The sequence below is a fragment of the Lynx rufus genome, unplaced genomic scaffold, assembly GCF_022079265.1.
Source record: "Lynx rufus isolate CCGP_SWC_20201006 ecotype Redwood Valley unplaced genomic scaffold, mLynRuf1.p SCAF_21, whole genome shotgun sequence".
NCBI classification, from domain to species: domain Eukaryota; kingdom Metazoa; phylum Chordata; class Mammalia; order Carnivora; family Felidae; genus Lynx; species Lynx rufus.
The window spans coordinates 8722947-8745977 of NW_025814836.1; the positions used below are offsets into that span (position 1 = coordinate 8722947).

The following is a 23031-nucleotide window of genomic DNA, read 5'->3' on the forward strand; positions in this document are numbered from 1 at the left end:
TTTTTTATTTAATTTTATTTATTTTGAGAGGGGAGGGGCAGGCAGAGAGAGACAGAGAGACAGAGAGAGAGAGAGAATCCCAGCAGGCTCTGCACTGCTAGCACAGAACCTGACCCAGGACTCAGGTACTGTGAGATCATGACCTGAGCCAAAACCAAGAGTTGGATGTCAGAAGCTTCACCGACTGAGCCGCCCAGGCACCCCACACTATGTGTTTTAATAATGGTGTCATCTCTGGCCTAAACTTGTGCCTGAGAGTTGCACTGAAGTCAGTGTTCCGTTTTAGTAAACCAAAAGACAGTTAAGGCTTTTGTCATAACACCAGAGGACCTAAAAACAAATACACAAAAGACCCTTGAAATTTATTTATTTATTTATTTATTGATTGATTGATTGATTGAACAGACCTTATTTCTCAGGGCAGATTTCAGTCCACAGCAAAATTGAGAAGGTACAGAGATTTCAGACATACCCTCTCCCCCACTCATGCACAGCTTCTGCCACTATCAATGCCCCCTGTGGAGTGGCTCGTTAGTGACAGTTGATGGACCTGCACTGACCATCATAATCACATAGAGTCCAGAGTTTACATTATGGTTCGCTCTTATTGGTGTACATTCTATAGGTTTGGTGAAGTTTATTTTTAAAGTATCAAGTTTGCACATTTTGTATAAGTTGCAGATAATTTTGGCTTTGCAAATCAGTGTAGAACAGGGAAATGGCTTTTTGATTTTATGACGGTGGAAGGTTTTCAATAGCCTTGGGACATGACATTGAAAAGTGGTGGGTGACTGCGTGGTTTCTGTCAGAAGATTCTGTAACTTTTTGAATTTGAGCAAAGGAGGCAAGACTGGGATCTGAGGCCAGATAAATTGCCTCTTTCTTCATCCTAAATTAAGAATTAAATTATTTTAAATTGCCCCCCAAGTTAAAAATTGCCTCAAGATGTACGAATAAGTAAGATCCTTCACTTAAAACATATGAAAACATGATTTGTAATGAACGGTCCAAAAAGCTATAACTGTGTCTGGGCATGTCTGAAATATTTCATTATAGGTGTGGTCCACTAATTGACCTTTGCAAAGGGCCCCATGTAAGACACACTGGAAAAATTAAAGCCATAAAAATTTTCAAGGTAAGCATTTATTTTTTTTAATACAGCAAACTTAAGGTAAACCAGATAATGAGGAATTTTCAATCATATCTTTTATAATCTGAGTATCACAGTATTTTAAAATACCTCATTATTTGATTTTTACAGAAGCTTCTTTTTTTAATGTTTATTTATTTATTTTTGAGAGAGAGGGAAAGAGAGAGAGAGAGAGAGAGAGTAAACACACAAATTGGGGAGGAGAAAGAGAGAGAGGGAAACACAGAATCCCAAGCAGGCTCCAGGCTCCGAGCTGTCAGCACAGAGCCCAACGAGGAGCTCAAACCTACAAACCGTGAGATGACCTGAGCCGAAGTCGGATGCTAAATCAACTGAGTAACCCAGGCACCCCAATTTTTACAGAAGCTTCTAAAAATACTGTAGTTTTTGAAAATTAGGACCTTACATGTAGCTTTTAATTGTTTATTATTTAACATTACTATACATGGTACAGTGCCTTTCTTTATCATATATTTTAAGATACTGTTCTGCACTTGATGACTTCCTTGAATCACCCTAGTGTGAGCAAGAACATTTGGCTGGGATCTTCATGTCTCTGTACTGTATGCTGTTCCTCTCCTCTGTGGTTCAATTACTATTGGCCCCACCCACCTTCCCTTTCCTTCTCACTCTTCATTCCTAGAATCCATGGCAGACTCTACATAATTTTCTGATGAATTTGGGCTGGGGAGGTTTAATTAGAATCAATTTAAGAGTCTTCCTGGTGCTACAAAAAGTCATCGTAAGCTATGTGGATGGCGTAGTGGAAAATTGTGCACAGATTTAAGAGCGGTTTTATTTATAACCAAATGTTTGGTATGTTTACCCAACTTTTGTTTGATGCTTAGAATTCCTCAACATACTGGGAGGGCAACCCCGAAATGGAAACACTGCAGAGGATCTATGGGATATCCTTTCCTGATAACAAGATGATGAAAACCTGGGAAAAGTTCCAAGAGGAAGCCAGGAACCGTGATCACAGGAAAATCGGAAAGGTACGCCTGCGTCCTAATCACTAGCAGGATGAGGACATTCTTTGTTGGCCTATGATTTAATTGTTTGGAAAATGGGATCTCTTCTTCCCTTGTCCTATTTTCTGTTTTGCTGGCACTCAGAGTTTGCTATTGCAACCTCATGTTAACACTCCAAATGTCTCCTCATCGCTTCCTTCCTGTGTCTTTTATTAGATTTTAAAATTACAGCTTTCTGTCACTCATACCATGATGTAAAAATAATGTTGTAAAAAATTGTATGTACTTAACAACATACTTTGTTTTGGGGGAACAGAGCAGAGAGACAGAATGAGATTTAAGAGTGTGTGGACCTGGGTTTGAGTGTCAGTTTGGCCACTTACGGGCTATGTTATATGGCGGGCCATGTGCTCACTTATGGAACTGCACGTGCTCATCTCTTGCTCGGTGGCCTTGTAGGGCTGATGGGGAGGGCAGACGCTGTATGGTGGCAGCAGCATGGGGCAGGCATTCAGTAGTGACAGCCATGAGGATGGCCACCGCCATGTGGAGCCTTCCCCCTGGAGTGAACTTTTCTGATCTTTGGCCATGTTCTCTCCCCATGAGATCCACATTCCAAGATGCCACGTCAGAAATTAGCAGTGAATAAAAGGTGAATGAAGAGATAAGTAACCATAAATATGAATTGTAATTTTACATGTGGTAGTAATTCTAGTTAGAGGTAAGTATTGAGGGATTTTAGTTGTTAGAAGATGGAAGTCATAACTGAGTATAAGTCTCATTCCTTCAATGTCATGTGCATACAGTAAATATTGATCAATGGCAGTGAGATTTGAGATGCAGTTATTGTTTTAATCTAGGAACAAGAACTATTCTTCTTCCACGATCTGAGTCCTGGGAGCTGCTTTTTTCTTCCCAGAGGAGCCTTCATTTATAACACACTTATGGATTTCATACGAGTAAGTTAATTTTTAAAACTTTTTTTATTCAGCTCCATTGTACATTTTATTATTTTACTACTTTTGTAATAAAATAGCCAAGTATTTTCATTAACTTTTAGTAATATTAATAAGAATTTTGAACTAAAGAGAAATACTGGGTTGTGCCTCAAAAAAATTGAAATAATTTCTATATTTCCTAAATAAAATGCATTTTTGGATTTCAGTAAGTGCACCTGTTGTCCATAAAAGTTTCTAGAGCATGAACAATACAAAGATAAGAATTAGACTAAATGTGGAACTCCCTGGGAAAGGAGAAGAAAGGAGGAAGTGTCCTATCTGGCACAGAATGCTAAATGATGAACTGTTGATTCTCAAAATGTGGTCCATGGTCTCCCTCCACCGTCCCTGACCCAGGGGTCCATGGTGTCCCTCACTGGTGTGACTCCCAGGTAGCTTGGCACCTCCATCCAGAGAAATTATGTAAGATGCCTTCTTGTAATAAAGTCTGTAGATGAGAAAGTCTTAAGTGTTTCTCTCATTTGAACTCCAGATACTGTTCAGAGGTGATCCATGTAACTACTAGGATTATGTTTCCTTTCTTGTGTTTTTTTCTTTCCTGTAACTAGTAATTACCTAAAATTTTCATTTACTCAGTTTTATATCACTAACTTACTTAGTTCCTATCACTAATTCATCCTCAAACTTTTTCTCAAAACTGCAAAACTCCTTACAGCGTATTCTGAGTATTCAGGTAATCTCTCAGTAATTTTTGAAAATTTGGTCCCCTTGTTCCAGAACTAACTTGCTGCAAGGATTCTTGCCAACTGATGTCTCAGTACTTGTTTTCCTTATCATTCTGGCTACTCCCCTCATGTCTCTGCTATGTTGGTTCTCTTCTTCCCTGATCCCATGCCTTCCTCTTCTTTCCTTATCCCTCTCCTTTGGGGAAGCACTTTCTTCAGCAACTTCCTGAGAAAAGGTTACTGGCATGAGCTGGTTATTCTCTGTCTGCCTCACCTGTCTCATCTCCATTCCTTCTTTTCTTGTTCTGTGTCCCTGGAGGCTAAGCTCTGTGGACTTTGTCACCTGAACTACATACCTTCCAGTAGGGATCTGCCAGTGTGAAGCCATGGGCGGCCAGAGGGCCTGAAGAATCACTGAAGATTATCCGAGACTATAGCAGGTGGTGATGACCATCACAGCCGCTGTTTTGGATAGGCTGTCTTCCAGAAAATCAATATAGCCCCTGGCACCCTGAACTCTCAAGGTTGGTCATTGAGTGTATGGAGAATAAACAGAAAGCCTCTGTGGTAGCCTGATAGGAATCTCTTATCTTTATAGATGTAAGACGCACATGGCTGATGATTAGGCCCAAGGCCTGATTGTATGGGCTGCAGAATTGTAAAGCCATTTAAATTCACAACCCCAGTGGTCTCTTATGCAAAGGTAAGGGCACTTTTGGGAAAGAGTGGGTCCTTGAATTTTGGAATAAGAATATTTGGCAGACACGGATGAGGCAGAGGACTTTGAACTCCCAGATACCTTTGTCTGAAGAAACTGGCCTTTCCATGCAAACAAAACAAAACAAAACAAAAAAAATTCAGAAACTTTGCCTGTTTTTTCTCTTGGTTTTCAGTTATATGGTCTTGCCTTTTCCCATATTTGGTGATTTTTTATTATATGCTAAATATTGTATATAAAAATAACTTCAGAGGCTTTAGATGATGTCATCTCCTACTAGAACATTTACCCTCTGTCGAGATTGAAGCCTAATTAATCCATTCAAAGATGGAGCTGAGTTATGGCTGGGCTTCCATTTTGATAAGACAGAGTCTGCCTCTTATTCATCCCTGTTTCTAGGGCATGGCCCTGTGGGGTTTCCAGTTGACAGTCTGTGGTCTCTTCAGCTCCAAAAAATTGGTGGAGGTCCAATTCTGCTCTTCAAATGTGTTCTACTGTTGGCTAAGCAAATGATTGCACATCTCATCCAATCACTGCATTGGCTCAAAATCTAATAATATGTCATCTGAATCAGGTCTAGGTATAGATGAGGGTCTTCGGGTGCAAAATACAGATTACCAAATGCAGTTCTGCTCATCTTAAGATCTGTGAATTAAAGGGAAAATTGTGTCTGGGTCAACCCCATCCTAACATTATAAAATGATGATAGAGAAATAGGAAGCAGTACATACTGCCATTCTAAAAGGGGCGGGGGAGAGTAGTTGTCACTGATCTGCGGATACCCTGGCAACCTACTTGTTCTTTCTCCCTGGTCAAAAAGTGCATTTTGGGTAGGACTTAGTTTTGTCTCTTCCTGGGTTATGGTTCTGCCCTTTGAACCATCCTTCCTTTACCATGAGAAATAGCCCATGCGGACCTCTGAGTAGCTTTCTCAGTGTTCTCAACCTGTTTCTTTCAGTAGGACTTTGGGCATCCCAAGGCCTCATTTCATTTTGTGCTGTCTCTGTCCATTTTAGTCTAAGCCAGGACAATTCCTTTAAAAACTTTGTGGGGTCTTTTATATACATTTGTAATCAACACTTCTATAAAAACCACAGCTGTGCCTCTTTATGAACCAAATTCTTCTCTACTTAAGCCTGCCTGTGAGGCTGCTGCAAGACTATACACTTAAGATTCTTAAAAGCCTTAATGCTTAGCTGACAAAGTCTACAAAGCACCATCTTAAGACTCATTCAGATCACTGTAGATACTCATTCAGATCACTGTGAGGTCTTCATAAATGGCACACTTTTATGCCCTCAAGAGCTTTACTGTAAGGCCATGCTTTATTGGGTGTACCCTGTATTTTATTTTTGTGCTAAAGCCATTCTTACCTTATGAGTCTTTTGCTGGATGAGTCTGAGGACACAATAGTTTTATTTTTGAACCCAACAGGTCCTGGCATTTTGATATCTCCTCTCCAAAAATAGTACCCTGTTTAGTTTTTGTCTCTCCTGTATTTTATCGTAGGCAGCTCTAAGTAGTCAGTTGTTCCTTTGTACTTTCTGCCTAGACACATCCCTAGCTATAGTCCGTGAATTCTTTGGGTACTCTTTCTGTTTTTCATTTACCTCAGGTGATGGTGTTACCAGTTTTCTGGCACCACAAGAGTCCCCTTTTCTTCATCCTCCAATATATTTTCCTCACTGTCCTTCAAGTTCCCACAGTCTCTAGCCACCCAGCTTCTGCCCACCACCTGGCCCCAAAGCCAAGGCTGCCTATTTTAGGTTGCTATTATAGCAGCACCCACAACCAGAACAAATTCTGTTCTGGCTGTCTGTCGCAGCATAACAAAATATCCCAAAGCTTAGTGGCTTAAAATGGCCATTTTTTTTTTTTCATTGTTATCTCTAATGGTTCCAAGCGTTAGACTTAATTAGCATGGTTCTTACGTTGAATTCCTTATATGGCCACATTCAGGTGGAAGCTGATGCCAGAGTTGCTGATTGGAGGTTCAGTTACATTTGTTAAAATGCATAAATCTGAAGCATACAGGTCAATAAATGTTCCCATGTGTGTACATCTACACAGTCACCACCCAGATCAAGACATAGAACAGCTCCATCCTATAAGGTCCTCTTGGGTCTTCCCAGTCAATACCCACCTCCCCTCTTCTCACCTGGGATAATCTTGCTGATTTCTGTCCACCATAGATCAATTGTTCCTGGTCTTCAAAACTTCATGTAAATGGACTCCTACAGTATTAGCTATTTATTGTGTTTCTGGCTTCTTTTGTTCAACTTAATGTCTGAGAGTTATCCAGGTTTTGCATATAATTATTTTTCTATTGTTTGAGGTACTTCATTTTGTGAATATAGTACAGCGTATTTATTCGTTCTCCTGTAGGTATACATTTAAGTTGTTTCCACTTTGAGCTATTTGACATGAAACTGCTATGAAAATTTTGTACATGTCTTTTGGTGGGCACGAGTACTCACTTCTCTTGGGTATATACGTGGAAGTGGAATTGCTAGGTTGTAGAGTGTTATTGACTAATTTAACAAAATGCTGAAAAGTTTTCATGTGGTTGAACCATTTAATGTTCCTTCTAAAATATATGAGCTGTCACTTACTCTACATTCTCTTCAACACTTGGTATTCAGTTTGTCATTCTGGTTGGTACCGTGGTATTATTCTGCATTTCCCTGATGAATAATGATGTGACAATCTTCTCATATGCTTGTCGGTCATTTGGAATCTTCTTTTGTGAAGTATTTTGTCAATTAAAAAAATTGGATTGTTAGTCTCTTAATTATTTTTAGGAGTTCTTCTGTATTCTGATATGAATCATTTGCTAAATGTACATATTATGAGTATATTTTTTCAGGCTGCAGCTTATTGTTTCTCTTTCTTAATGATGTGTTGCAACCAACAGTTCTCGTGTTTAACAAAGTCCTGTTTTGCTTTTTTTTTTTTTCCTTTCTGGTTAGTGCTTTCATGCTGTGTTTAAGAAATCTTTGCCTATTTTGGAGTCATGAAAATATTCTTCTTTGTTCCATTCTAGAAGCTTGGTTGAATTTGTTTTCAGACTTAAGGACATGATCTACCCTGAATTCATTTTTAGGTTCTGTGCAGTAGAGGGATCAAGGTTCATTTTTTCCATAGGGTTAGCCAGGAACTTCAATACCATTTATTAATACAGTAGAGTCTTTGTCCTAAACTGTATAATCATATGCATATAATAGTCATTATGTATTTCTGGATATTTATTCTATTCTTTTGTCCCTTTGTTGTCTGTCCTTGCACTAACACCACACTGCTTTGATTACTGTACTTATTTTAACTATATTTTAAGTCTTAATATCAGTTTAATTTTAAGTTTTTCAGGATTATTTTGGCTATTCTACATTCTTTGTGTTTCCATATAAATTTTATATGATGCTTATCAAGTTTCTAAAAAATAACTGCTGGAATTTTTATTGGAATGTCCTTCACTCTATAGATTAATTTGTAGATAATTTACATCTTAACCACATTGAGTTATGAACATGGAAATTTTGTCAGTTCATTTAGTTCTTTATTTTCCTTCAGCAATATTTTGTAATTTCTATTTTAGAAGTCTTGCACATTTTTCATCAGGTTTATGCCTAGATATTTGATTTTTTTTAATAGAAATGACAGAGAAACAGATAAAAAAGGTGCTCATCGTTATTAGTCATCAAAGAAATGAAAATTAGGGCTGCAGTGAGGTATAATTACATGTCCACTAGAATGTCCCCCTCCACACACACACTCCCCATGGCCAACAAAACAAAACAAAACAAAAACAAAACCCTGAAAACACTAGAACTTGGCAAGAATGTGGAGAAATTCTAACTCCCATTGCCTGTGTGCAAAATGGTACAGCTACTTTGTAAAAACAGTTTGGCAGTTTCTTACAGTTAAACATATGCTTAACTGTGTGACCCATCAATTTCACTCCTAGTTATTTACCCAAGAAAAATAAAAACGCATGTCTATACAGAGACTTTGAATGTCCATAGAAGCTTTATTTATTGTGGCAAAAAAATGGAAACAACAGAGAGTCTCATCAGCTAGTGAACAGATAAGCATAACCTTGATATGTAATGGACTACTCCTCAGCAATAAAAAGGAATGGAGTACTGATACATGCAACAAGAAGGAATAATCTCAAAGGTTTTATGCTAAACCAAAGAAGTCAGTCAGAGGCCACATGTGGTATGATTCCATTATATGAAATTTTAGACATGGTAAAACTATAGTGATAGGAAAGACAATTAGGGGTCCTGGGGACAGGGATAGGGGGTGACTACAGAGGATCTGGAGGGAACTTTTTGATGTGATGGAAATATCCTATGTCTTGATTATGGTGGAGATTACATGACTGTATACATCTGTCAAAAATCATTAAAAAATCATGTACTCAAAACTGGTGAATTTTATTGCATATAAATTATACCTAAATAAAGCCATTTTGTAGTAAAACATATATAACATAAAATTTACTATTTTAACCCTTTTTAACCATATGGTTCAGTTGTGTTAAATACATTTATATTGTTTTGCAGTTATCACCACCATCCATTTCCAGAACTCTTCTCATCTTGCAGAACTGAAACTCTCTAGAACCTTTTCATCATTGCATAATGAATCTCTGAACCCCTTAAACAATGACTCCCCGTTCCCACTTCCCCCAGCTTCTGATAACCACCATTTTACTTTCTGTCTCTATGAATTTGGGTATTCTAGGTAACTCATGTAAGTGGAACCATACAGTATTTGACCTTCATCAAGCTAATTATTTTAAAAGTCTACTTTGATATTAATATTGGCAAAACTGCTTTCTTATGTTAGGGCTTGTGTGATATATCTTTTTCTGTCCTTTTATTTTCTGCCTATTTCTGTTTCTATATTGAATGTACATTTCTTGAAAACTAGAATATTGTTGGGTCTTATTTTTTTGTTCAGTCTGATCATTTGTGTCCTTTTTTTTTTTTTTTCTGTACCCCTTCTGTGTGTCTCACAGTCCTTCAACAGAGATCCAGTTCTGGTTAATCACCAGGCAATAGAGGGTGTACATGCGGGGCAGATTCTCATTCACATCAGGCCACTTCAGGGGCCATTGGCCCGTCCAGTATCAACAGACTGTGGCTTGGTGCCAGGTCCTGTCAACTGTAGCCAGAGTAGTGGGGTAGGTGATACTGAGCATAGTGCAGAAACAGTCCATCGTGTGGGGCCATTTTTCTCAGATATAGAACTGTTGCCTTTCTGTGGAAGGTCATGCAGGAGGGCATATTATTCCCAGTAAGAAGGAAATTCCAAAGTTTCTGAGTCTTTGATTCTGGGGTGAGATGACCTCCACTTATGTTCAAGCCAAGATGGGTGAACGTTTGGATGTATATTGGTTACTGACTGTATGGAAAACTGATAGTAAATAAATAGAGACATCTTGTTGTTACACTACTTGAAACTCTTCCCCCCTGTATTCGGGAACATGTCTATCAACTGGTTCTCTATCTTTCTTACTTTCCTTAAATTTTTTCATTCTAGAATTTCATACAATAAAACTCATACTTTTTCAACAAATGTGCAGAACTGTATTATCATCACAACATTCAAGATACAGAGCAACTTCATTACCCAAAAAATTTCTGTTATGCTACCTCTTTAGAGTCAAACCCTTTCTCCCTTGATCAAACCATTGATTTGTTCTCCATCCTGAAAATTTTGCCATATAAACAGAATCATCACTGTATATAATCTTTTGAGACTCGTTTCTTTCCCTCAGGCTAATAGGTATATTAATGGTAGTCTCCTTTTATTATTGAGCAGTATTCCATTGTATGGACATAACACAGATTCCTTAGCTGAGGGACATTTGGATTGCTTCCAAATTTGGACAATTATGAATAAAGCTGTTATAAATGGTTATGTACAGGTTTTTGTATGAATATAGGTTTTCATTTTACTTGGGTAAATATGTAGGAGTGTGATTTTAGGATCATATGGTAAATTTATGTTTATCTTTAGAAGAAAAATCTTGGAATAGAAGGGAGTGGCTTCTCTTGTTTTTTATTCTAATAACCCACTTGGAGAACTTGTGTTTCCTGTTGCCACAACCTTGGATTCAGTGGATTTCCAAACCAAACTTGTCTTTGCAGACATATAAGGTATCAAAACATTTAGCCCTGTGCAGGGAGAGTCCTGACAGTGCACTCAAAGGGTTTAACTCTAGGGAATCTAGAGAAGAAAATATTTGCAGAGGTGTGGGTCCAGTTGAGGTAACTAAGAAGGGAATGTAGAGTATCCAGGGATTACCAACATCAGGCTCCCTTACCTTCCACCCCTAGGCCCAAACAGGTGAGGAGAAAGTGTTCCAGAACTTAGAGAGAGCTTGAAGTGTGGAAGAGAGGCTGTAACTGGAGATTACAGCCAGAGACAGAATAAACCCAAGGCAAGGAAGAAGTAGGAAAGGAGGGAGTAAATACCCTGACCACTCTCTTCTCCTACCCTTGGGATCCTTTTGGAACCTCTCCTTAGTCAAACCCAACTAGAACTCAAGGCAAGTAAGCCTGGTGATGGAGTCCATAGAAGTCGACTTTGGGGAACACAGAGCAGAGCAGAGAAGGGAGGCAGATATCCCAGGATGGGGTGGCTCAGGTTGGTAAATGGAGAAAAACCAACACAGCCCAATCCCTTTGCTACTTGGTGTCCACTTTTGTCCTTTGCTTGCATGAAGTTATTTATTTCCTCACACAAGGTCCCATCAGCCAATGTATCATTTACATCAGTTCAGTCTCAGCAAAAATTAAAATGTGACATTAGCCACCATCAGTGTTCTTCATGTATTCAGAGAAGAGAAATAATTCAGTGTTAACAGTTCCAGCCCCAGGCTCTGTAGATGGACACAAAGCCTAAGTTAATAAATCAGAGCTTCCTTCCTCCACCACCCATTCCATATTCTCCTTGTCCCTCCAATATCTCAGATGGAGAGAGCATTTCATTTGGTGAATGCATTAGTTTCATAGAGTGCCTAACAAAGCACTGTAACAGAGTGGCTTAAAACAACAGACATGTATTGTCTTGCAGTTCTGGAGGCCAGACGTGTAAATTAAGGCATTGGTGAGCTATGCTCCCTCTGGAACCTGTGGTGAGTCCTTCTTCCACTCTTCCCAGCTAGCAGTGGTTTGTCAACCATTGCTGGTGATGCTCAGCTTGTTGATGCCTCCACCCCAGCCCTCACATGGCCTTCTCCCTGTGTGGCTTTGCATCATCTTCCCTCTATATGTGTCTGTTTCTGTCCAAATTCACCCCTTTTATAAGGACACCAGTCATATTGGATTAGAGCCCACTCTAATGACTAAATCTTAAGATGATCACCTCTGTAAAGGCCCCGTTTCCCCAAAAGTCCGCATTCTGGTGTCCTGGGGTTAGGACTTCAATGTGCCTTTCTTGAGAGACACCATTCAACCCATAACAGTGGATGACCCAAATTGTCATCCCACAGGATCCAAGCTCTTCATGATCCTCTCTCTTTTAGGTTACCAGGGTTTCCCCACTGACTATCACTGTTAGATGTGGAATGCTTAAGGCTCCTCACTGATTCCAGACACAGCCCTTCTTATTCCATTGTTTAACAGCAGCACAATCCTCCTCAATAATTTGGGTCAGTCATCCTGGCCAGAAGAGCAAGTCATTCTTTGCCTTTTGGTTAACTAGCATAGGGGACCCCAAATGGGCCAGGGACAGTTGCAAATCCCAACAGAAGTGTGTCTGGGATTTTTGGTGAAAGCATTCTTTCCTTGGGAACTAAGGTATCTTACTGAGAGATTCCAAAACTTTACGGATAAAGAAAAGATCCTAAGTCTCCTGAGAGAGAAAGCCATAGACATAGGACTAGGTATCAGAATGGAATGACATTTTCAATGGAACACTAAAAAACAGAAGACAAAACAATGCCTTAAAAATATTAAGCCTAAATGGGGCTCCTGGGTGGCTCAGTCAATTAAGTGTCTGATTCTTAATTTCAGCTCAGGTCATGACCTCATGGTTTGTGGGATCAAGCCCCTCATCAGACTCCATGCTGGCAATGCAGAGGTTCTTGGGGTTCTCACTCTCTTCCTGTCTCTCCCCTGCTCTCTTTCTCAAAATAAATAAACTTAAAAAAAAAAGTGAAACCTAGAAATCTATACCCAGCTAAAGCAGACTTGCTTCTGGGATTCTCCCATTCAGTTTTCAGCTTCCCCAGGTCTGCCAAGGCAATTGTTCATCTACTTTACAGATTCTTAACTATATAGCTTTCATCTCTCCTCCTTTCCCCTTGACCTTGTAGATTTTTGCTTTTATAAAAATTCTGTTATTTTAGTGTGGCTTGGGGAAGGAGCCATTTAAGTGGAATTTCTGTAGTTTTTATAATGAAAATTGCTGGGAAGCATTGCTCTGTGGCCCTGATATTTAGGTGCTTTCAGGTAGCCAGATCACCAGGTACAGGTAGAGATTCAGTACCTTCAATGGCCTGAATCTAGTATTTCAGGAAAATTTGATTTTTTTTAATCAAAACTTTATTTTTAAAACAGCTTTAGGTTTGCAGCAAAATTGAGAGGGAGGTACAGATTTCGCATATACTTCTGGCCCCTACACATGCATAGTGTGCCCCATCACAACAGCCCCCCCCCAGAGTGATGTATTTGTTACATCGATCAGCCAATATTGACACATCACAGTCACCCAAAGTCCCTCATTTACATTAGGGTTCTCTCTTGGTGATATATATTCTATGGGATGGGCAAATGTATAATGACATGTGTTCAGCATTATGATATCATAGAGAGTTATTTCCATTGCCTTAAAAATATTCTTTACATAAGTAATTAATTTTAAAAATAAGACTGTTTTGTTAACATGGAAATATACTAAAATTTGATTCCTTAGTTCCAAACTAAAAGTTTTCTTCACTTCCTTTTCCCACTTTATGTCAGACAAATGTACCAATGTTTCACTTATTAAGTGGCCTCCCTTGATATAACATATTTAAGCTTCTCTGAAAGGTCAAAAAGGGTCAAATGATTATAGTATTTTCATCATCACATCATTTCTTGCTCCCTTTCCCACCCCACCCTCCCCCACCATCCGTGTCTCTTTTATGTTAGGGAGATAATTTACAGTGTGCCATTTTATGTGCTCTGTCGTGACATGTATTACAGTTTTGACTGAAAAACTCAATGTGGAACCAACAAAGTGGACATAGAGACGCTTTAGATAGCAACTTCTACCTCTCCTATGCAGGCCCTCATTAAACTCTAATAATGGAATTGTATCTTTTTTCATCTGTCCCCCACCAGAGGACAATGGTGAACTGTCCCTACGGATGGCACAGATAGGATTGTTTTGCTCACTCTTACTACCCTGGCAACAATGCCAGACCACAGTGGGAACTCAATCAGTGAATAAGCTGCTATTTGAGACTTTGTCTTTGAGTATAGTTGACACACAATGTGACATTAGTTTCAGGTGTACTACATAGTGATTGCACAAGTTTAGACTTCATGCTAAGCTCACCACAAGGGTGGCTACCATCTAGCCAATACATTGTTATTACAATATCATTGACTATATTCCTTATACGGTGCATCTTATTCCTATGACTTATTCATTCCACGACTTGAAGCCTGTATCTCCCATTCCCCTTCACCCATTTTGCTCTTTGTGAGATTTTTATACAGGCATTCTGAACAGCGCAAGTGTGTCTTTTTGGCCAGCATTCTGATTGCCTGGTCAGGACCTGGGGGAGGCAGGGTGCCATCACTGGCCATGAGTTACTGTCCCTATAGTGAGGAGGCCACATTCAGTTACTGCTTTCTCAGAGATAATGGAAGTTTCCCTTAGAAGCCTGAAGTAAGTCAAAGACATGGAACATTTTTAAGCTGGAAGAAATCATGATCTACATTGGCTACATAAAGCAGCAGCTGAGTATAGGGCTTCCTTCTTTTTTTAAAATTATTTATTTATTTATTTATTTATTTTTAATTTTATTTTTTATTTTTCAAAATTTACATCCAAATTAGTTAGCATATAGTGCAACAATTATTTCAGGAGTACATTCCTTAGTGCTCCTTACCCATTTAGCCCTTCCCCCCTCCCACAACCCCTCCAGTAACCCTCAGTTTGTTCTCCATACTTATGAGTCTCTTCTGTTTTGTCCCCCTCCCTGCTTTTATATTATTTTTGTTTCCCTTCCCTTATGTTCATCTGTTTTGTTTCTTAAAGTCTTCATATGAGTGAGGTCATATGATTTTTGTCTTTCTTTGACTAATTTCATTTAGCATAATACCGTCCAGTTCCATTCACGCAGTTGCAAATGGCAAGATTTCATTTTTTGATTGCCGAGTAATACTCCATTGTATATATATACCACATCTTCTTTATCCATTCATCCATTGATGGACATTTGGGCTCTTTCCATACTTTGGCTATTGTTGATAGTGCTGCTATAAACATGGGGGTGCATGTGTCCTTTTGAAACACCTGTATGCTGTGGATAAATGCCTAGTAGTGTAATTGCTGGGTTGTAGGGTAGTTCTATTTTTAGTTTTTTGAGGAACCTCCATACTTTTTTCCAGAGTGGTTACATCAGCTTGCATTCCCATGGATGAAATATGATTTTTAATCTTCAGAATAAGCGATCAGGGTTTCTTCAGGAGACCAGACTGAGCTGTAGACTTCTCAACCAGCATGGCTGTATTCTTTGCCAGCACTTGACATTCTTTACTCTCTAGAGAAATAAATTGATGAAATGGTATGAGATATATTTTTCCCCAACTTTTTCTTTTGAAAAATTCAAATCTACAGAAAGTTAAAGTGCAGTACACTGAACATCCATGTATCTTTCATCTAGATTCATCAATTTTTAACATTTTGCCAGTTTGCTTTATCTTTCTCTTACATATATGCATGTGTGTATAAGAAAGACAAAACAATACATATATTACATGTGTATGTTATAATATATAGAGATGAGGCATGTAGATGGTAGTAATAGTTGGTTTTTGCTAAACTAAGTAGCTGACTTAGTTTACTACTGGTGGATGGCTAACACCCAGCTATCCACGAGTGGCTGAAAAGATGCTCTGCCAAAGAGTAACAAATAGCATCCTTTTAAGTGTTAGTAATTTTAAAATGTCATGTTTTAGACTTTTTTAATTGTGAAAAAAAATTTTTTTTTACTTCATTAAAATATGGTAGTCTAGATTTGTACCAGGTATTTCTTAAGTGATTAACAGAGGGTAAGAACCTAGGAAACCAGCAACAAAGGTCATCTGATTGCTATCTGAAGAAACAAAAATTAAAATAAGTACTTCGGTTGACTCTCTTTTCCTGTCCTCAGTGATTGAAGTAGGGAAGCCATTTACAGGGAGGGAGGGAGAAAAGCCAGTTCATGACTTTATAGATTTCAACCACTTTATATGATAAAAATTAAAATTCTCAGCTTCATTTCTATTTAAAACTAAATAGATCAGAGGCACCTGTGTGACTCAGTCAGTTAAGCATCCAATCTGTATTTCAGCTCAGGTTATGATCTCAGTTTGTGGGATCAAGCCCCATGTTGGGCCCTGCACTGACAGCCTGGAACCTGCTTGGGATTCTCTCTCTCTCTGCTCCTCCCCTGCTCATTCTTTCTCTCTCTCTCTCTCAAAATAAGTAAATAAACTTTAAAAAATAATGATAAAACTAAATAGATCAAAAGTAAATTTGCATGCAATGTAGCATTCAGGCTTATTGAGTTATGAAATTATTTTACCTCTTCAGTATAGAAAAAATCCTGCTGTTTATCTAGAATGTAGCAGGATTTGGGAGTTTGTAGTTATAGAAAGCATATATATACATAATAATATAATATATAATAGTATATAATACATATAATAGATGTTATATGTAATTATATATAATTTCAATTACTAATTTTCAAAGAATTAAAACATGGACTATATGCAGTTGTATAATATAAAATAAAGATACTTAATATGAAAATTATACTGAGAGTACATTAATCTAACCTTCATGACCCAGAGAGTACGACACCTAAAACTGAGGGCACCTTAACCAGGAATTAATATAAGATGCAATCCCAGGGGCGCCTGGGTGGCTCAGTCAGTTGAGCGTCTGGCTTTGGCTCAGGTTGTGATCTCATGGTTCGTGAGTTCGAGCCCCACATTGGGCTCTGTGCTGACAGCTGGGAGCCTGGAGCCTGCTTTGGATTCTGTGTCTCCCTCTCTCTCTTTGCTCCTCCCCAGCTTGCACTCTGCCTCTCCCTCTCTCAAAAATAAATAATAAACATTAAAAAAAAAGAGATGTAATCCTAAGTTAAAAATATTTGCACCTGGTGTTACTTCGTGTGGAACTGTGATCTGTCATGCCACATTTTAACATTCAACGCATTTATCTTAAAGGAGGAATATCACCAACGTAACTTCACAGAGGTGCTCTCTCCCAACATGTACAACAGCAGGCTCTGGGAAACCTCAGGCCACTGGCAGCATTACAGTGAGAACATGTTTACCTTTGATATTGAAAAGGACACTTTTGCCCTTAAGCCCATGAACTGTCCAGGGCATTGGTGAGTATTAAAAGTGAAGCAAATCTGGGGTGCCTGGGTGGCTTAGTCGGTTAAGCATCTGACTTCGGCTCAGGTCATGATCTCACGGTTCATGGGTTCAAGTTCCGCATCAGGCTCTGTGCTCACAGCTCAGAGCCTGGAGCCTGCTTTGGATTCTGTGTCTCCCTCTCTCTCTCTCTGCCCCTCCCCTGCTCACACTCTGTCTCTCTCTGTCTCTCAAAAATAAATAAAAATGTTGAAAAAACAATTAGGTTCAGTGCCAAAATAATGGCACATTCCAGGTGTTCTTGGAGCCTGAGGGCAGACTGCCCAGCCCTGCATACGGAAGTGTCCAAGAGGGCTTCACTTAAGAAGTAGCCTTTGAGGGGGCGCCTGGGTGGCTCAGTCGGTTGAGCATCCCACTTTGGCTCAGGTCATGCTCTCATGTTTTGTGAGTTTGAGCCCCGCATTGGGCTCCACACTGATAGTGCGGAGCTTGCTTGGGATTCTCTCTCTCCCTCTCTCTCTCTGCCCCTTCCCCACTCACTTTCTTTGTCTTTCTCCACATGAATAAACTTACACACAAAAAAGTAGACTTTGAAGTAAATTGTACACAGTAAAGTGGAAATTCATTGGGTGAATAAGAATATGGAACAGAATTTCTGGAAGAGAGGACAGACAGGGTCCTTTCTCAGAGTACTGCAGTGATATAAATTCAAGGTTCAATAATTCCTAGAATTTGTTTTTAAACTGGTGATCTAAGAACCAGAATAAGGTGTTTACAAGTCTTGAGGCTTCATTGTAACTTATTATTTAGATAATTACTTAATCTTTGCTGTGCTAAGTACAAGCTATGTGTCGTTGCATCTTTTCTAGTTTAATGTTTGCCCATCGTCCACGATCATGGAGGGAAATGCCTATAAGATTTGCTGATTTTGGAGTTCTTCATAGGAATGAATTGTCGGGAACTTTAAGTGGCTTGACTCGAGTTAGACGCTTCCAGCAAGATGATGCCCACATCTTCTGCACAGTAGAGCAGGTAAACAGTAATACAGGATGAAGCATGGTTGGCATAAATTCAGTGTGTTGCCTTGGACACATCTCTTAGTTTCAGAGTCGCTGTAAAATAAGATCTTTGGTCTTGTCTCTGAAGTCTCCTTCAGATCTAACATTTTGTGATCCTCTAATTTGGGTAACAGATCAGTAATCTCTAGTCATGAAATGTATTATTTTTTTCTTTAAAGTTTCCTCCAGTTTTATTAACTTAAATACACTAAGTGGAATATTTTAAGGGATTTGGTAGAATTTTGTGGTTTTTTGTTTGTTTTTCAACATTGTGTAGAAGTGAGAGTTTACTTTTTCAGGTTTTCAAATAAAAATTGTCATGAAAAAGGCCACTATCAAATGATTTGACCTAATTGACATTCATAGACTACTTCAACCAATAACAGCAGAGTATACATTCTTTGAAAGTGCACACAAATTACCAAGATAGACCATATTCTGGGACTAAATAAATTCTCAACAAATTTAAAGGGATTCAATTCACACAAAATATGTTTTCTGGTCATGGGAGAATTAAAGTAGACATCAGTAACAGAGAGCTATCTGGAAAATCCTCAAATATTTAGAAAGTAAATAACACACTTCTAAATAATACATGGATCAAAGAAGAGATCAAAGAGGAAATTAGAAAGTATTATATATCAAATGAAATGAAATACAATACATCAAAATTTATGGGATGCCATTAAAATGATACTTGGAGGGACATTTGTAGCACTAAATGCCTATATCAGAAATATGTATATCAATGACATCAGCTTCCACTTAATAAACTAAAAAAAACAACAAAAAACCCAAATTACATCAGAAGTAAATATTAGAAAATAACGCAGAAATCAGTGAAATATAAAAAAAGAAAAACAATGAAAATATCAGTAAAAACCAAAGTCTATTTCTCGGAGAAGATCAATAAAATTTATAAACTTTTAGACTGATCAGAAGAAAAAGAGAAGGTACAAATTAAAAATACTAGAAATGAGAGACATGGCATTATTTCAGGTTCTATAGATAGTAAAAGAATACCAAGGCAATATTATGAACAATTTTATACCAGTAAATTTGACAACTTAGATAAAATGGACAAATTTCCTTGAAAGACAAACTACCAAACTTCATTCAAGAAGTAGATAATCTGACTAGCCCTGTGTCTATTAAAGAAATTGAATTGGAACTGAACAGGCTTTGCACAAAGAAAACTTCAAGCCATTATGGAATCACTGGTGAATTCTACCAAGCACTGGAAGAAAAAATAATACCTATTTTTCACATTCTTGCTGGACGTTAACAAAGACCTCCCACACACCTTATAGTATCAGTGGAGTGTCATGTGGGCATAGACTTCCACCCTCATCTGGCAGTAACAAGGTGCCTCCCTGCTTGAGTGGTGTCAGGGAAGGTCTAGTGGAAAGATAGGACTTTTACTACCACCCCACAGTAATGAGGCCACGAACTCAATGTGGTCAGTAATGGCCACAGTAACAAGATACTCCTCCCTGACAAGGTGTTATCAGAGGAAACCTAGTGGAGTACCAGAAATCCCACTGTCACCAGCAGTCATGGCCCCCCAGTGGGAAACCTAGACCATCTATTCCCACTTTGCAGTAACCAGGAAGTACTTCATCCTCTAGTTGGAGTGAAGTCTGTGGAAGCCAGCTAAAACAGAATGTTTAAATAAAATTAAAGGTCTTACACTGCCCAAACTTTAAATTTTATAAATCAAAAGTCAAACATCATGCCAAGAACTAGGAAAATCTCAACTTAATGAAAATGGACAATCTATGAACACTAATGTGGAGATGGCAAGGATATTAGCATTATCTCACTAAAATATCTCGTTTAAAGGAGCCATCATAAGAATGCCTTAGCAAGCAATTACAGACACACTTGAAACAAATGATAAAAAAGTTTCAACAAAGACATAGAAAATCTCAGGAAAGAAATAAGAGATCTAAAGAAGAACCAAATGGAAATCTTAGAAGTGAAAAATATAATAACTGAAATAAAATAGTAGATGGATTCATGAGCAGAATGGAGGGGACAGAGAAAAAAAAATCCATGAACTTGAAGACAACCATGGACATTACCTAGTTTGAACAACAAAGAGAAGAGACTGAAATAAAAATGAACAAAATTTCAGAGACTAGTGGAACTAAAACAAAATGCCTAATATTTATGTTACCAGAGTTCTGGAAGAAGAGGGGAATAAGGATGTAGGTGAAACGTACTCAAAGACATAATGGCTGAAACTTCCAACTTTGGCAAAAGACATAAGCCTACAGATTCAAGAAGCTGAGAAAACTCCCAAAAGGATAAACCCAAAGAAATCCACACCAAGGCACATCATAGCCAAATTTCTGAAAACTAATGATAAAGAAAATGTTTGAAAGCAATGGGAGAGAGATCAACATTATCTTTAAGAAAAATTTTTTTTGCACAAAAGGAAATTTTTCATCAAAAACCATGGATGTTAGAAGGAAGTGAACAACACTTTTTAAATGCTGAAAGAACTGTCAACCCAGAATTCTATATCCATAAAAAATATCCTTCAGGAATGAAGGGGAAATCAAAACCTACCTTAAAATAATGGCTCTAGGAAGTACTCTAAGAAAGATAAATATATTTCCCTTTCCCTTTTGAGTTTTCTAAGTTATGCTTGATGGTTGAAGCAAAGATTATAACACTGTCTGATATGGTTCTCAGCATATGTATGAAGAAACATCTAAGAAAATTATACTATGAATGGAGTAAAGGGATGTAAGGTTTCTGTACTTGAAGTGATAAAATGATGACATCAGTAAACTGTTATGTAATATCTAGAGAAACCACTGGGGGAAAAATATACACAGATAGATATATGCTAAAAATAGATAAATAAAAATGGAATTCTAAAAAATACTAAATTAGGCGATAGAAAGGTAGGAAAAAGAAAAGAAAAATGAATAATAAGACAGTACAAGAAGGAAACAATATAAACAACAAAAAAGACAAACTTAAGTCCTAACATATTAAATGTAGATGGTTAAAATAATCTATTAAAATGGAAATATAATTTCAAAATTTGTGGGGCACAGCAAAAACAGTGCTAAAAAGTTAATAGCATTAAATACATGTATTATAAAAGAAGAAAAGTCTCAAATCAATATCTAGACTCCCACTGCAAGACCTAGAAAAAAGGAAGGGCAAAATAAACCCAAAATAAGAAGGAATAAATCAATAAAGATAAGAGCAGAAATCAATGAAATTGAAAACAGAAAAACAATGGAAAAATTAATGAGTTAAAAAACTTTTTTTAAAAAGATTAACAAAATTGGCAAACTTCCTTCAAGACAAAGAAAGAAAAAAACTGGGAAGACAGAAATTACCAATATCAGGAATCAATAGGGGATATCACTAAAGACCTTGAAGACATCAAAAGCATAATAAATGAATGTAATAAACCACTCTACATAAATCAGCTCGACAACTTAGTTGAAATGAGCTTACTCCTTAAAAAGTACAAACTACCATAAAATCACCTGATAGAAATAGATCATTTGAAAAGCTTTGTCACTATTAAAGAAATTGAATTTATAATTTTAAAACTTCCCCAAAAGAAATCTCTAGGCTCAGATTTTTTCACTGAATGCTATTGAACATTTAAAGAATTAGTACCAATTCTGTATACTCTGTTCTGAAACAGAAGAGAAAATACTTCCTAGTTAATTTTATGAAGCTACTTTTAACCAATACCAAAACCAGACAAAACTACAGACCAGTATCCCACATGGATACAGATGTAAAAGTCCTTAACATAATATTAGCAAATAGAATTCAACAATATATAAAAATAATTCCACATCATGAGCAATTGAGGTTTAGCCTCCAGGGATGTGAGGCTGATTCAGTGTCAGAACACCTGTCAATGTAATCCACCATATGAGAGGCCCATTCATGGGAATGTAAAATGGTACAATCACTTTCAAAAACAGTTCACTAGTTTCTTAAAAAGTTAAATGCACACCTCCTGTGTGACCCAGCCATCTCACTCCTTTTTTTTTTCCCCAAGAGAAAAAGAAAGCACACATCCCTACAAAGACTTGAGCACAAACATCTATTGCAGCTTTATCTGAAATAGCCACAATATAGGAATAACCCTAATGCCCAATAATAGGTGGAAATAAAAAGAAACTGTGGTACAATGGAAAACTACTAAACAAGAAGGAATGATGTAGGGGCACCTGGATGACTCAGTCAGTTAAGTGTCTGGCTCTTGATTTTGGCTCAGGTCATTGTCTCATTGTTCCTAAGATTCAGCCCTGCATTGGGCTCTGTGCTGACAACAGAGCCTGCTTGGGATATTCCCTCCCTCTCTCTCTCTCTCTCTGTCTCTCTCAAAATAAATAAATAAGCTTAAAAAAAAAGGAATGATTTATTGATACTTATAACACAAGTGTATCTATCTCCAAATAATTATCCTGAGTGAAAAAAAGCCAGACAAAAATAGAGCATCTACTGCATGATTCCATGGATAAAACATCTGAAAAATTCAAACTGATCCATAGTGACAGAACGCAGATCCTTGCCTGTCTCCTCTCTCCTAAATGTGTCTGGTTTTGGGGACAGCTATCCCGTTTGCATTTAAATGTGCCCTCCTTTCCCCACACCCTCACAGCCCCTAGCTCTGATCTCACCACACTCTCTGGGGCCTCAGTTACTTTGTAGGCTCAGCTAGCTGCCAGTTTCACCTGCATCTCAGCTGTCCCTCTGGAGCTCCAGATCTCAATCTGACAGGGCCTGGTAGACATGTCTCCCTGGCCATCACAAGCATCCTCACATTTGCCATGTGTAAAATCAGTCCCCGCTTTTGCCTTC

The 23031-nt window shown here is 38.0% G+C and overlaps 1 protein-coding gene across 1 annotated transcript in view; it reads left to right on the forward strand.

Annotated features, from left to right (window-relative positions):
* Positions 1 to 23031, forward strand: part of TARS3 (threonyl-tRNA synthetase 3) — a 63805-nt gene that overhangs the window by 25262 nt on the left and 15512 nt on the right. Inside the window, exons 8-12 of the mRNA XM_047086767.1 lie at positions 1057 to 1135; positions 1999 to 2145; positions 2982 to 3080; positions 16970 to 17136; positions 17992 to 18154. Coding sequence (XP_046942723.1) covers positions 1057 to 1135; positions 1999 to 2145; positions 2982 to 3080; positions 16970 to 17136; positions 17992 to 18154 — 655 coding nt within the window. The remainder of the gene's footprint in view (positions 1 to 1056; positions 1136 to 1998; positions 2146 to 2981; positions 3081 to 16969; positions 17137 to 17991; positions 18155 to 23031) is intronic.